At 40.1% G+C, this 12861-nt stretch overlaps 1 protein-coding gene across 1 annotated transcript in view; it reads left to right on the top strand.

Annotated features, from left to right (window-relative positions):
• LOC143214746 (uncharacterized) overlaps positions 1-12861 on the top strand; it is a 446535-nt gene that overhangs the window by 272583 nt on the left and 161091 nt on the right. The window contains exon 5 of the mRNA XM_076436114.1: positions 320-427. Within this exon, the coding sequence (XP_076292229.1) occupies positions 320-427 (108 nt within the window). The remainder of the gene's footprint in view (positions 1-319; positions 428-12861) is intronic.

Raw genomic sequence — 12861 nt, forward strand, 5'->3', positions numbered from 1 at the left:
CGTACGCTCGGCGCATTCTTAAAACGCGTCGCGTTGCGAAGGGAACGGCGGATCTTTGTTACCTCGTTTCAATAATCACGATTCACCAGAGGGGTGGTTCCTCCATCTGGATGACGGACGCACCCCTCGAGGTAGCCTGGCTCATCAAAATTCATGGAAACAATTTTAATTAAAGATTTCTCCCATTATCCGTAGCACGTCGGTATTTCTGTTTCATTCCGTTCTTGCGTCCCATCCTCGCCACCCCTTCGCAAGAAGAAAGAACGAAAGGGGAGGGGGTCAGGTTTTGGAACGTCACGATCGTTTGTTGTTGTTTCAGGAATATCCATGCACAAAGGCTATGCATTCGTGCAATTCACAAATCCCTTTGATGCCCGGAGCGCCTGCCTCGGCGAAGATGGCCGCACCGTTCTCAGCCAAATACTCGGTAAGTAATTTCTCTTCACCGGATACATTAATAACTCACTCCGTGTATCCGCACGCTGCTAATTTAAACATTAATTGCTGCTCTATCCTCCTCCTCCTCCTCCTATTCCCCCGTCCCCCTCCCCCCATCCGTCTACGACCCCATCTACTACTATTACCATCGGCAGTCTCTTTTACAGCACCGCGCCGATTAATTATTGGCAAAGGCGGAACGTTTATTTCGTCGGCCACGCGAAATCCGGCACCGGGCTTAAAGGATGGATTTTCAGTCGCGACCCTTTGACGCGTCTTACGTCTCTTCTGTTTCCAATTTTAATGACAACGTTCGCTCCATGCGGATCCGGTCACTAATACATGACTGCGAACGAGACGACAATGTTTTACTCGGGCAACGACAATAACAATTATCCCAAAAATCTTTCGGACATGCAGTATCTATTCTTCGAGGTGAAAACAGGTTGCTGTAACAGGTTCAAAAAATTGATTTTCTGTCGCGAATTAAAGGAGAGCAACATTATTAAATCTATTTTCAAAGGCAACGCAACCGAGGGCTTACACGTGTAACAAAATGATTGTACTCTGCCCAATATACAGGGTGGTCCACCTAAATATCTCCTACAATTGTGGGGGTACAAAAAATATTTTGTGTACTATTTGAATGGAAGGGACCATTATATTGCAAATAATATTTTTCTAGTCATCGATGTTTTTTGATACATAACTACATTTTATTTATTGCATCCTATAACTGATCGAAAAATACATTCAGATATGTACAATAACATGACATTGACCTTGATCTGAAGGTAAAACTTTAATTTTCTAAGATCGAGGTCATTTCAAGGTCATGTTATTATAAATATCTGAATGTATTTTTCGTTCAGTTACACGATGCAATAAAAAAAATGTAGTTATGTATCACAAAACATCGATGACCTTGACAACTCCAAAAATAATGACCTTCGGAAAAAAATATTGTTTGCAATACAATGGTTCCATCAAACCATTCAAATAGTACACAAAATATTTTTTGTACCCCCACAATTGGAGGAAATATTTAGGTGGACCACCCTGTATATGTATAAGTGAAGAAATGCTAGTTTAAAAAATGTTATAGATACCCTTAAATGTGTCCAGAATGCAAAATGGTTTTCATATCAGATCTAAACTATAAATGTAATCCATCCACTTTATCCGACGACTCTTTCTGCAGCGTTGGATAATTTTATTACAGCAGTTACATTCGATTTTCATCGTATCGTTTATGCCGTCTCTCAGTGCCGTTTCGCGTGTTCTTGAAATTTTCTGATCGAACTGATGCAGCTTTTATTACAGCGTTTGCTATAGTGCGATTGGAGTGCACTTCGTGCTTGCCTCGTGCTTCGAACTTTTTCTCGCGAAAAAGAAACAAATCGATATCTATCTCGAGCACTTCGAAATGTATCTTGATGACAATGCATATAAAAAGGGTAGTGATGACACCGCCTCAGGCCACCTTGAATTTCTGGCCGAATTGCTATTAGGATTATGCAAAAATCCTCCCTAAGAAACCGGAATATATTCAAAAAAAATAACAGAAACCGTTCGATAAAATGTATTTAAAAAGACTGGTTCTTAAAATATTTATTCTGGAGACAATGCAATTATTATTGACTGTTTTGTGATAGAATTTTTGTTCAAAATTAAACAGAAAATTGCTTTTGTGATACTGCCACTAATTTTCTCCTTGCAAGTTCCATAAATTCAAATAAATATTGTCACAAATTCCAGCTATAAAACAAATTCAACTTAAAGATAGTATTTCCTGTTAAAAGTAATTTATTCGTTTATTGTAGACTAAAGCTGGGATAATTAAGTCTCCAATGCATTCCATTACCACGACAGTTTCCGACTTCTAACGCAAAGTTTCGGTGATATTACCACTCTCCGCTCACCCCGGGCCTTATCCGCGTAATCGGCGTCGAACAATCGATCGTCACTCCCCTAATTTCCCGCAAAGTAGTCCAATTGCCCAGAGCGCCGGAAAAGTACCATTATTCGACATCTTTCACGCGAGCGGCGCTTGTCAAACACACAAAAATGGAGTAGTGGTCCGGTGCCGGGCGTAAGAACACTTAACGCGAACAACTCCCTCCAGTTTATGAATCGATAGAGACCGACAGCGCGGCGCGGCGCCCTGAAGTCGAGGACCAACGATCGAATGTTTAGGCGATCATCGCCGGGAACTATCTCTAGAGATGGAGGAGATCGGCGAACGTTCCGACCGGAACCTTAAAATCGAAGCATCATCGATCCCCCGCCATTAGTTTCGAACTTCCCCGGGTGAATTTCAGTTTTAGCCGAGACATCCTCGCTCGAGAACGTTTGGGAAACTCGCGAATTCCGCGAGGAATTGGCCGTTCTCTCTGGATGAGTGGCTTCGTCGAATTTTAGGTGGTTATATTTTATGTTCAATTTATATTTTATTTTCAAATAAAAATTACGTAACATAACTTATCGACTTCCTTCCGGATCATTTGACTCCGCATCGAAGTTAACCGCCGCCAATCTCGCCCCGAATAAAACCCGGACACTTAACAAAGTTCCGGCCAAAAAATTCGAAAACAATCTCTCTCTACATCGACTCCCCGAACCACCAAATCATTCAATCCGTCGCACAAGCCGTGGGGTTCATTGAATTCGTCCGCCCACTCCCGCCCATTACTTCAAAGGTGAACGTCCCGGGCCGGATCACCATCCTACCGATAAACATCCCCCAAAGCGACTCTGAATCGGCTCCCGACGGGCCAGCGTCTTTCAGCGGCTCCCCGGAACACCTCCTCGAAAGAAACTTGTGCATTAATCAAACACAGGGCTTCGGCAAGTTCGGTGTCGGCATTGAAGTCGCGGGACCAGTGCCGGAACGGCGTTGGTAATCGTCGTTGAAAACGCGCTCCCTCTCGCCTCCATTTCTTCTACCCTACCGCTGGTGGGTCTCCTTCGGAACAGAGACGGAAGACGGAGAGAGGAAAAAGGGGTGCAAGGTAAAACGAGAGAGAGAGAGAGGGGGGAGAAGGGAATGCAAGGGGAAGGGAGAACAAGAAAGAAAATGGGGTGCAGGAGAAGAGGAGACACAGTGAGAAAAAAAGGGGCATGCAAGAGAACTAAAGAAACGGAGAAAAACAGATAAATAGTGGCGAAAGAGCTTAGAGAGAAATGGGGGTACAAGGGAAGAGGGGTAGTTAGAGAAGTTAGAAAAGGGGGCGTTAGAGACCTATAGAAAGAGAGAAGGGGGGCAACAGGTCTATAGAAAGGTCAAGAGAACTAGAGAAAAGGGGGTAAGAGAGAACTAGAGGAGGAGAGAAAACATATAAGACAACTAGAGGAAGATAGGAAGGGGGGAGCAAGAGAAAATAGATGAAGGGAGAGCAAGAGAAAATGGGGTTGAAGGGGCCTGGAGAAAAACAGATAGGAGGGTGCAAGGGAGGAAAAGAGTGTGCAGGTGAAAAAGATAGCGAAGGGGGTGCAAGGGAGAAAGAGATTCAGTGAGAAGGTGCTGCAGGAGAGGAAGAGAAAGGAGGATGCAGGTGAAAACGAGGGGAGTGCAAGCGAGATAGAGGAAGAGAGAAACGTGGATACAGGTTAGAAAGAGCAAGAGGGAGGGGTGAGATGGGGGAGTCCCGCGGAACGATACAACCGGCAAGAATCAACGACAGGGCCCCCAATACCACGCCTCCGGGTAAGAACCACGGCTATCTATATGGATCCTTTCTTCGTTGCTCCGTCGGGCAGTTCGGCCCGGCTGGGCTCGTTCGCTCGCTCGCTCCGCTCGATTCGCCAGAAATCTTTCTTTGGCTAATGCAAGAACTGTGTTCCCACTGTAGCTCGCAGCCGCCTACCTTCCGGCGGCCATATATACCAGAGGCGGCGGCTATACATACACGCTCGCCTGGGTTATAGGTAGGGGGTTGGTTGTAGGTAGACCCCGGGAACCGTGGATACCGTGGGAGACGTGCATTTACAAGTGCAACTCACCACAGAGAGACCGAGGCCGACTACTACACCCGCCTCTCCACCCTGTCCGCCACGACGCGGCTATATAATTCTCACGACTGCACACGTTTCCGCGCGTTACATAGAGAAACTTTAGCCCGGAGAAACGCCCGAATAAAACTGTGCGTCGTTGCTCCTTTCTGCGGGCCGTCAGACGCGCCGCGGATCCGTCCGCGGAGGGTCCCGAGAACCAAACAGACTTCTCAGCTGATTAAGAGGGTAGACTCGTTTCTAGGATTGCAAGGGTGCGGGATGCCCCTTCTCATTTCTCCAGAATGCAAAGGTGGCGGTTTTCAGTAGTCAAAAGCGGTAGATAAAAGATCGATCTAGGCCGCGATCGCCCTCAAAAGTCATATTTTTACGTTTACGAGGCGCAGCTTCATGAAAATAGCTACACGCGCAGCTGTATGCTTCTGAATAGTGCAAATTACGCCTCGTAAACGTAAAAATAGGACTTTTGAGGGCGTTTGCGGCCTGGATTGATCTTTTATCTAGCGCTCTTGACTACTGAAAACCCCCATCTTTGAATTATTATCGAGAAATGAGAAAGCGCATCGCGCACCCTTGCAATCCTGGAAACAAGAGTTTACCCCCTTGAGAAGAAGAAATTGTGCGGTCCTGAGAGGAGCACGTGGGAGGACACGTGGGGTTCGGTGGAAGCTTCAAATGGGAAAATGAACAAAAGGTGCTACTTTCTAATGTATAATATTTTTTGAACAAATTAATATATTTAAATTCCGATTACACAGTCAGATTACTAATTTAGAAATGCACTGTGATGTGCACTCTATCCCTCTAGCTCTACTAGTTTCCGAGATATTCCTCCTCAAGTGGGGCTGTTTTCACTGCTCCGGTCCGAACAGTATTCGCTGAAAAAATGTCTAATAAATATTTTGCGAAATATCTTCCCAGACCTGTGGTTCGAGGTCTTCTCTCGTCAGTGTAGGTTGAAAACGCTTCCGGGCCAACGGAGAGCTAGGTGTGCGCCCAGTTGCCGTGGTCCGATAGCGAACGATGGAATCGGGATCGGTTGCTGGATATAATTATCTTCGCCTACGTCTGTGCACAGACCGTTAGATCGTCCTTTGAACGGGTCCAGAAATTGAATAATGAACGGGGGATGATGGTATCGAACTGGCTTGGCGCCGCCCTCGGAGGAATTCGGCCCGGGCCGGGTCGGATCGGGCTCGCTTTTAACCGAATTCTTATTAGAAATGAATTTTACTCGGCGCCTTTGATGCTCGCCTAGAGACGCTGCTACTCTGCTGCTCTGTGAAATTCGTACCTTCGTCTTTGCTCGGATGTTTTTGTTTATTGGGTTGCACGGTAAATAAATAGTCGTTTGAACAACTAGGTTATCACAAAACTGCAGATGTTTATGGAAATTCCCGTTTTTTCCGTTGAGCAATCGACAAACACGGAATGAAATCAAATAATTGTGCCCGTGCAGTGGGTTTCATTGAGCGGAAAACCGTGCTGTTGTTAATTGAATTTTTATTGAAATATTTATTTTAGTGACGCCGCTGCGGAAACTGCTCGTTACTGTTCAACGGATATTGTAAAATAAAGCTTTGATGTTGTCTTGTGGTTCAGATGCTTGGCTACTTGTCGTTTATTGGACTGTGGAAGATGCAATAAAATAAGAATATCAAATCTGTAATAATCAGGTCAAATTCAGAACAGAGAAAACACTAGAAAATTTAAGAATATAGCTCGTCCACTAATAATTTATAGTTACTAAGTCAGTTGCAATGAAAAATTCTTTACGATAAACATAAAGTATAAAAATGTCCCTGATGTTTGTTCATATAAATGCTGTTTTACATTTTACAAATATTCTATCACCATGAATGCACAGAGAGGTCGTTAGTCTATTATGTACTTACTTATTTATGCTGTATGCTTTATCACTACATTCACTGCGTGCACTCACTGTCTATCCTGCTCCATGCTATTGATCGTTTTTAATCTCTGTATCAACTTTATATTTGATAGAGCGACGAGCGTATTAATGTGACACGAGGAATTTGTTTAATTGTTTATCTAGCGTGATACAGAGTGAATTTCGTGGAATAGAAATGGACGGTAGTGAATTATAATAATTTTCTGACATGAATATTATTTCTTAACGTGATACATATCACAATAATGGCAAAAATATTAAAATTTAATTTCGAGTAATTGTTTAAGGAATTCTACAGCTTTTTTCCTATTCGGAAACAGTAATCAGCTTTTAATATCCTGAATTTTTGTGGAATTTTTTAATACAACTGTTCTCCGCTGACATTTTGCAAAAATTCCAAATTTTTTCAAAAGTGCGTTTTCTATAATTTGTTGATTATAATTATGATTATAATTTTCAAGAAAATCAACTTTTTCACTGATTTGTTAGTAACCTATATATTAAGTTTGTAGATCGTAAAATTCTTGACCTTAATTGGAAGAGCTCGTTAATTGTTCGCCGATAAACGTGTCGGAAAAGGTGTAAAAAGGTCGCGATACGTTAACGCGTCAATGTGTTCATTTGGCCGTCTTTATGCGGCATGGAAATGCAATCGCGTGACAATAACGCGTCGTTCATTTTCCATTCTGCGGTTCTCGAAAAAAATTTGTTATGCATCCCGCATTTTCTTGGAGCGGCCGGTTGAATATTTCAGCCGGGTATTTATTAGAATATATCATGTACGAGATGTTTTATCGGCTTTTCCTGTCATTTTATGTGCCGTGCCTCCACAGTTTACATCGGCCTCGGAACATATATATGTATATATGTTCAACTGTCACGTTTACCGCCTTTAAAATGATAGCGAAAGGTTGTCCCGGCACTCGATCCCGGGACGTCGATGCACTTTGTCCCGAAACTCCTAAATAAATGATTACTCAAAGTATGCAGCAATCAGCAAATTGCTGATCCCCATCCATCCACTTTCTTCCCGTGCACAAAGTCGATACTCGTAGAACTCGATCGCCGATGCTGCTTTGTGAATACTTTGTCGGGTGATTACGGTAGTGCCTCGATATATGCGAAAACTTATCGACCAAAATGTCACTTATAGAACATGACGTGAACATACGTAGAACATGTTAGCGACACCAGATTGTTTGTTATAAAACTTTCTTATTTTTCATAATTTTTTTCATGAAACTTTCATCAACATATTCGTGACACTTCGCTGATTAAAACGAGCCCAAATACGACACAATTTGGACACGACATAATAGAACCTCGACTGTCTGAACTGATTCAAGGAACATATATGTTTGATTAATGCAACAGTTCACAGTTTAATCTTGCTTCGGCTAATGGAGATTGTATTAAATTCCTTAATTAAAAGGGTGAATATCCATCGAATTACATCTTGTTTGGGCTCTTTTTAATCTAGAGAATGTCGCCATTATGCTAATGAAAGTTTCATGAAAGGATAATCGCAATTTAAAAAAATTTCTCCATTGGTTTCTGCACGTCTCTTTCATCCAGACGTGTCTTATCAACGAATTATTCAGCAACGCATCCTGTCGGATTTTCGTTTTCATTAATTTCGAGTAAAATGCGAGTAATATTCGATTTTCAGTATCCATATTTATAGCCCGTATGCGATACTATCGCTATAGGCAATGCTGTTATCAATTGCTGGTTGTAAACGATCGGAGCTGAAAATATCGGGGATAAAATATTTAAAAAGGAGTGCACTCGGGACGCGAAGCATTGTTTGCTGCGATTCGGGTGTCGATAAAATTTCATAGAAATTGAAATGTGCACTGTATTAGAATCGACTACTACTCGTATTATATCTGTTCTTCATTTAAAAATGAAAACTAGCTAGAGTCGGAAAAGTTTCAATATGTATATATAATGTTTAATTATAAATATATTACTAACAATTATTTTCATGTTTCATTTCATTATAATTTGGTTTTCCGAAAATTGAATCGAGTAGCACAACTTTACTAGAAATAATGCGCTTCATTAAATCAGCAGCATCGTCCGAAAGTAATTTACTGGAAAAGCCTTACGGTAATACAAATCGATGGAACGCGTAACAACTGATAAGTTCAACTTTTTTAGCGTTTTTATTTGCACCACTATTATAATCATCGATACAATAATTATTGGTTACTGGCGAGTATTGGTTCTCAATCGAAGTAAAAGGGAATCCGGTAATTATCGAATACAAACAGAACAAGCAGGTGAAAGTATCGACTATTATCTGAAATATGAGTCAGCAGAGATGCGAATCCAACACTCATAACGCAGAGAAACAATTATTTATTACGTTAGTTACATTCTGGATTAATTAACAAATATTGTAATTGTTCTTTTTATTTTATAAACTGCCTTAAATCTTACACCGTGTACGAATAAGAATCTTGAAATAATGATGAATGATTTAGCAAGATTAAGTCTTGTGTCCCCACTCTACCTTCCCCCTCTACGCATTTGTTACAATGTCACGTGACTACTCCGGTAGTGGCAGAGAGGGAGAACTTTTTCCCCTAAATTCGTGCCCCCTCTCCTCAACTGGCGACAACAGCGCGATACGTCAGTGTAACGATGACTCCTTAAATGACGAATAGCCCGCCTATGACGTTTTGAATGAGTCCATGCAAAGTGCGATGACACGGACGGGCGAATTAATATAAACAACAAAATGAACAATCTTGCCAGAAATTCATGGAGTCGTGAATGGGAATGAGAATGTTAATATATTTATTCGGTTATATGCACGCTATGTGACGTATTTACATATTCAGTAAACGGTTGCACTACAGAAATCGCGGTACACATGCACACGCATGTTTGCTATTGAGTGCCGTATTAATTAATAATTAAACAGTGTGCCGCGCCATATGAATAATTCATAATTAAGAATAGTAATTTTCAGATATCACCGTTCCGTGATACAAATGCAGAAATATCACGCGACAGGCATACTTCCAATGAAAAACGATTTCGTTACATTGAAAACAATACAGCTGCGATCGTGAACTCGACGACAGCGATTCAATGTAAACTGTTTAAAATAAAACTGCAGATTTTCGAATATTGGAACGTTCCAGTGGACATTGAGAACAAATCCGATAACGAAAAATATTTTGGAATTTCACTTATTTAACTATGTTACTTTTTTTATAATGTCGAGTTATTGGTTAGAAACTGAAGTACAATAAACTATTTGAATATTAAATTTGTTGCTTTACCAGAACGAAATGTGGCCAGTTTAATAAATACAAAGCTACGTAAATTTAGATGAGTTTCCAACATTGAACATTTTGATAATTACAACAAATGGGTTCAACAATGTTCCGCTACTCCTCCTCGCAAATTCTGATTGCATTTCCGATGAAGCAAAACAGAGAGCAAATTGCAAAATACGTTCATCAACAACTTTATTCCGACATCCCTGACTTGTTTACGCTAAATTTATTTATGAATGCTAAAAATTACATTTGTCAACATTTTATTCCGCTACTGCATTTCCCAATCGAAACACACACATCTTAAAAAACAATTTTTTTCTACCTCGCGTTTTCGAGGAATTGAGTCACTTTGAGGACTGTTTTCACTCCTTCAATGTGAATGGTTGCCGATTAAGAAACACGAATCAAATATTTTTTTACCACGCTTATATTAACTTGCTGAGTTGTTGTTGTATGCGTCGAATCTTGTAATCGAATTTTAAACCACTTCCCGATGAGCTAGAGACTTGAAACTTTAAACATAGCTCAGAACTGGATGACAATGCAATATTAAAAAACAAATTTTTAAAAAGACTGTGCGTCTAGGAGAAAAAAATTTTAATATTAACCATCACACCTCTCCGTGCGACCCTGGGTAGTACGTCATCGCGTTCAGCGATCCCCACTCCACGCGCCAGCGCTCCCTGCTCCACTACGTGCTCCCACTCCGACTCATCTCCACTCCACTGGCCCACTTCGCACCGAAGGAGCTCAGTGTGGTTGTGATATTCCGTTCATCCAGTTTCATTTCGGACAATTTCGGATTCCATCAAGAGACGTCCTCTCTCGGAGTCATCCCCTCATTCTATCTAACGTATTTCAATATCTTGCGTTTCTATATATCTTACTATTTCATACCAGTATTACTATATCTTGCGCTCCATTTAAAAAAGACTAAAAAGTAGAAAATATAAAAAGAACTTTTTAAAAACCACGCTTATATCAAAATGCACTAAAAAGAAGAAAATAATTTTTTTTAGACATTAGTGACTATAAATAAAAGCGTGGAGAGCCCGCGAAGATTACGTCAATATAGTTTAGCACTCCACGCTTTTATTTAGTCACTAATGTCTAAAAAAATTATTTTCTCCTTTTTAGAGCTTTTTAATGTAAGCGTGGTTTTTAAAAAGTTTTTTCTATATTTCGTTTTCAATTAATTTTGTTTCTATATAAAATTCGGTGTACTTGAATTTTTTCCCTTGTTCGTTCACTATAGTCATGAAAATTAATAGCCGTAGGATCGATAACAGTGTTGCAGACCAATTTTTGCGCTAATGCACCAAAAAACGGGCTTCTAAAATTCGAAACGAATATCGAATTCCCGGCTGGTGGAACTTTCGGAATAAAATGCAACATTTTGCAGCAGTGTAAACGCGCTTGTTAACGGTTACGTGAATGATAACTAGCGCAACCATTAAAAGTGAAGGGAAACGTTTCGTCCTGATTCGTTGCAATTTCCACGGACGGGGAATGTGTTCGCCGCGACAAAACGTTGCCCGGTTTATATTCCACTTTGGAATGATGTAACCCGAGATCTGTATAGAATTATATTCCGTGTTGTTTAATTGGATTAATTAAATTCGTCGGTAACGAGATCAGGCCGGAACGCAATGGAACAAAAACATTGTCCACGCGTACGCTGCGCTGGAACACAGGTGGCATCTAAAATATCACAGCTGTCTAACTTTCGAGTTCGTTGTTGCAAACTAACGTGGAATCCATTGGATATCGAGTTTGTCAATGAAAAGTACAGTTACATTTTCCGTTCCGTGAATATCACGGTTCCGGGTAAATTAAATATTTATTAATTAATATATAACGAATAGGATGAAATACTCAAATTCTGAGGGAAAGTGCAACTAAAATTTTTAACAAATTCTAAATTTGATGGAACACTATAATTACCCAAATATATTATCCAACACAAAAGTATCAACAGCTCATTCTACAATAATTAAAAAATCGTATGAAATTAATATGAAATTGGAGAAGATACAGTTCTCACATTTTAATACCTAATGAAGTGGTAATATTTTGCATATTTAATATTTGCAACATATTGCTGCAAGCCAATGCGTTATAAATGCATAAACACTGGCACTGTAATCATAAATACAGTTATAAATTGCAAATACATTAAAAGGAGAAGATTATACTTTACATATCAATTGTAATTAATAATCTGTATTTATATTACCATTGCACAGTAGACTAAACACTGGATTGTATGCGTTATCCCAAACTTGAGCAGCTGCGAATTGAAACAGTGGAAAGATTAAAACAATTGAAGAATATCGATATGTGTTCGATGTACTAAAATTATTAAATTAAAAGAGAGGATAACGTATCGCTGTCCAATAATAACAAATTGGGCGTGACGTTCATAAAACTACCATGAAACAACACTATCAATAAAAAATCATACTTTCATCGTCAAAATACTGTCATGATCCATCATGTTCAATTAAAATCGTGACACACGTTACCACTTCAAATCTTATTCCACGAGCAATAATAGTTATGATGTATAACTCCATTTTATTCCCATCAATTTATTTATCACGCTGAACTTCCAAGCCTTTGTTAAAAAAGTTCACCCCTCACTTTTTAACCGTCAATCATCCCTCATTTTCAAGCTGAATTAATCCCTTGTTGTTAAATTGACACAATGGCGAAAAATAAATGTGATTGGTAGATAAATAACTTTGCAAATCCTTTCGTTGAGAATGGAAAATCAAAATTGAAAATAGATAAGCATCAAATTAGAATTAATCACATTTTTGGGGTTTTAGGACTTTGGGGTTTTAGGACTTTGGGGTTTTGAAACTTTAGAGCTTTGGGGCTTTGAAACTGCGGAGCTATGAGACTTTGGGACTTTGAAACTGCGGAGCTATGAGACTTTGGGACTTTGAAACTTTGAAGCTTTGAAGCTTTGGGACTTTGGGACTTTGAAACTTCGGAGCTTCCGGATTTTTGAGATTTTTGGACTTTGAGGCTTTGAAACTTTGGAGCTTTGAGATTTTGAGGCTTTGAAACTTTGAAGCTTTGGGGTTTCAGGGCTTTGAGACTTTGCGACTTCGGGACATTGCAACTTTGGAACTTCGGAGCCTTTGTACTTTGGGGCTATGGAACTTTGAAGCGTTGGGACTTTGCAACTTTGGACCT

Source organism: Lasioglossum baleicum, chromosome 13 (assembly GCF_051020765.1).
Source record: "Lasioglossum baleicum chromosome 13, iyLasBale1, whole genome shotgun sequence".
In the NCBI taxonomy this organism is placed as follows: domain Eukaryota; kingdom Metazoa; phylum Arthropoda; class Insecta; order Hymenoptera; family Halictidae; genus Lasioglossum; species Lasioglossum baleicum.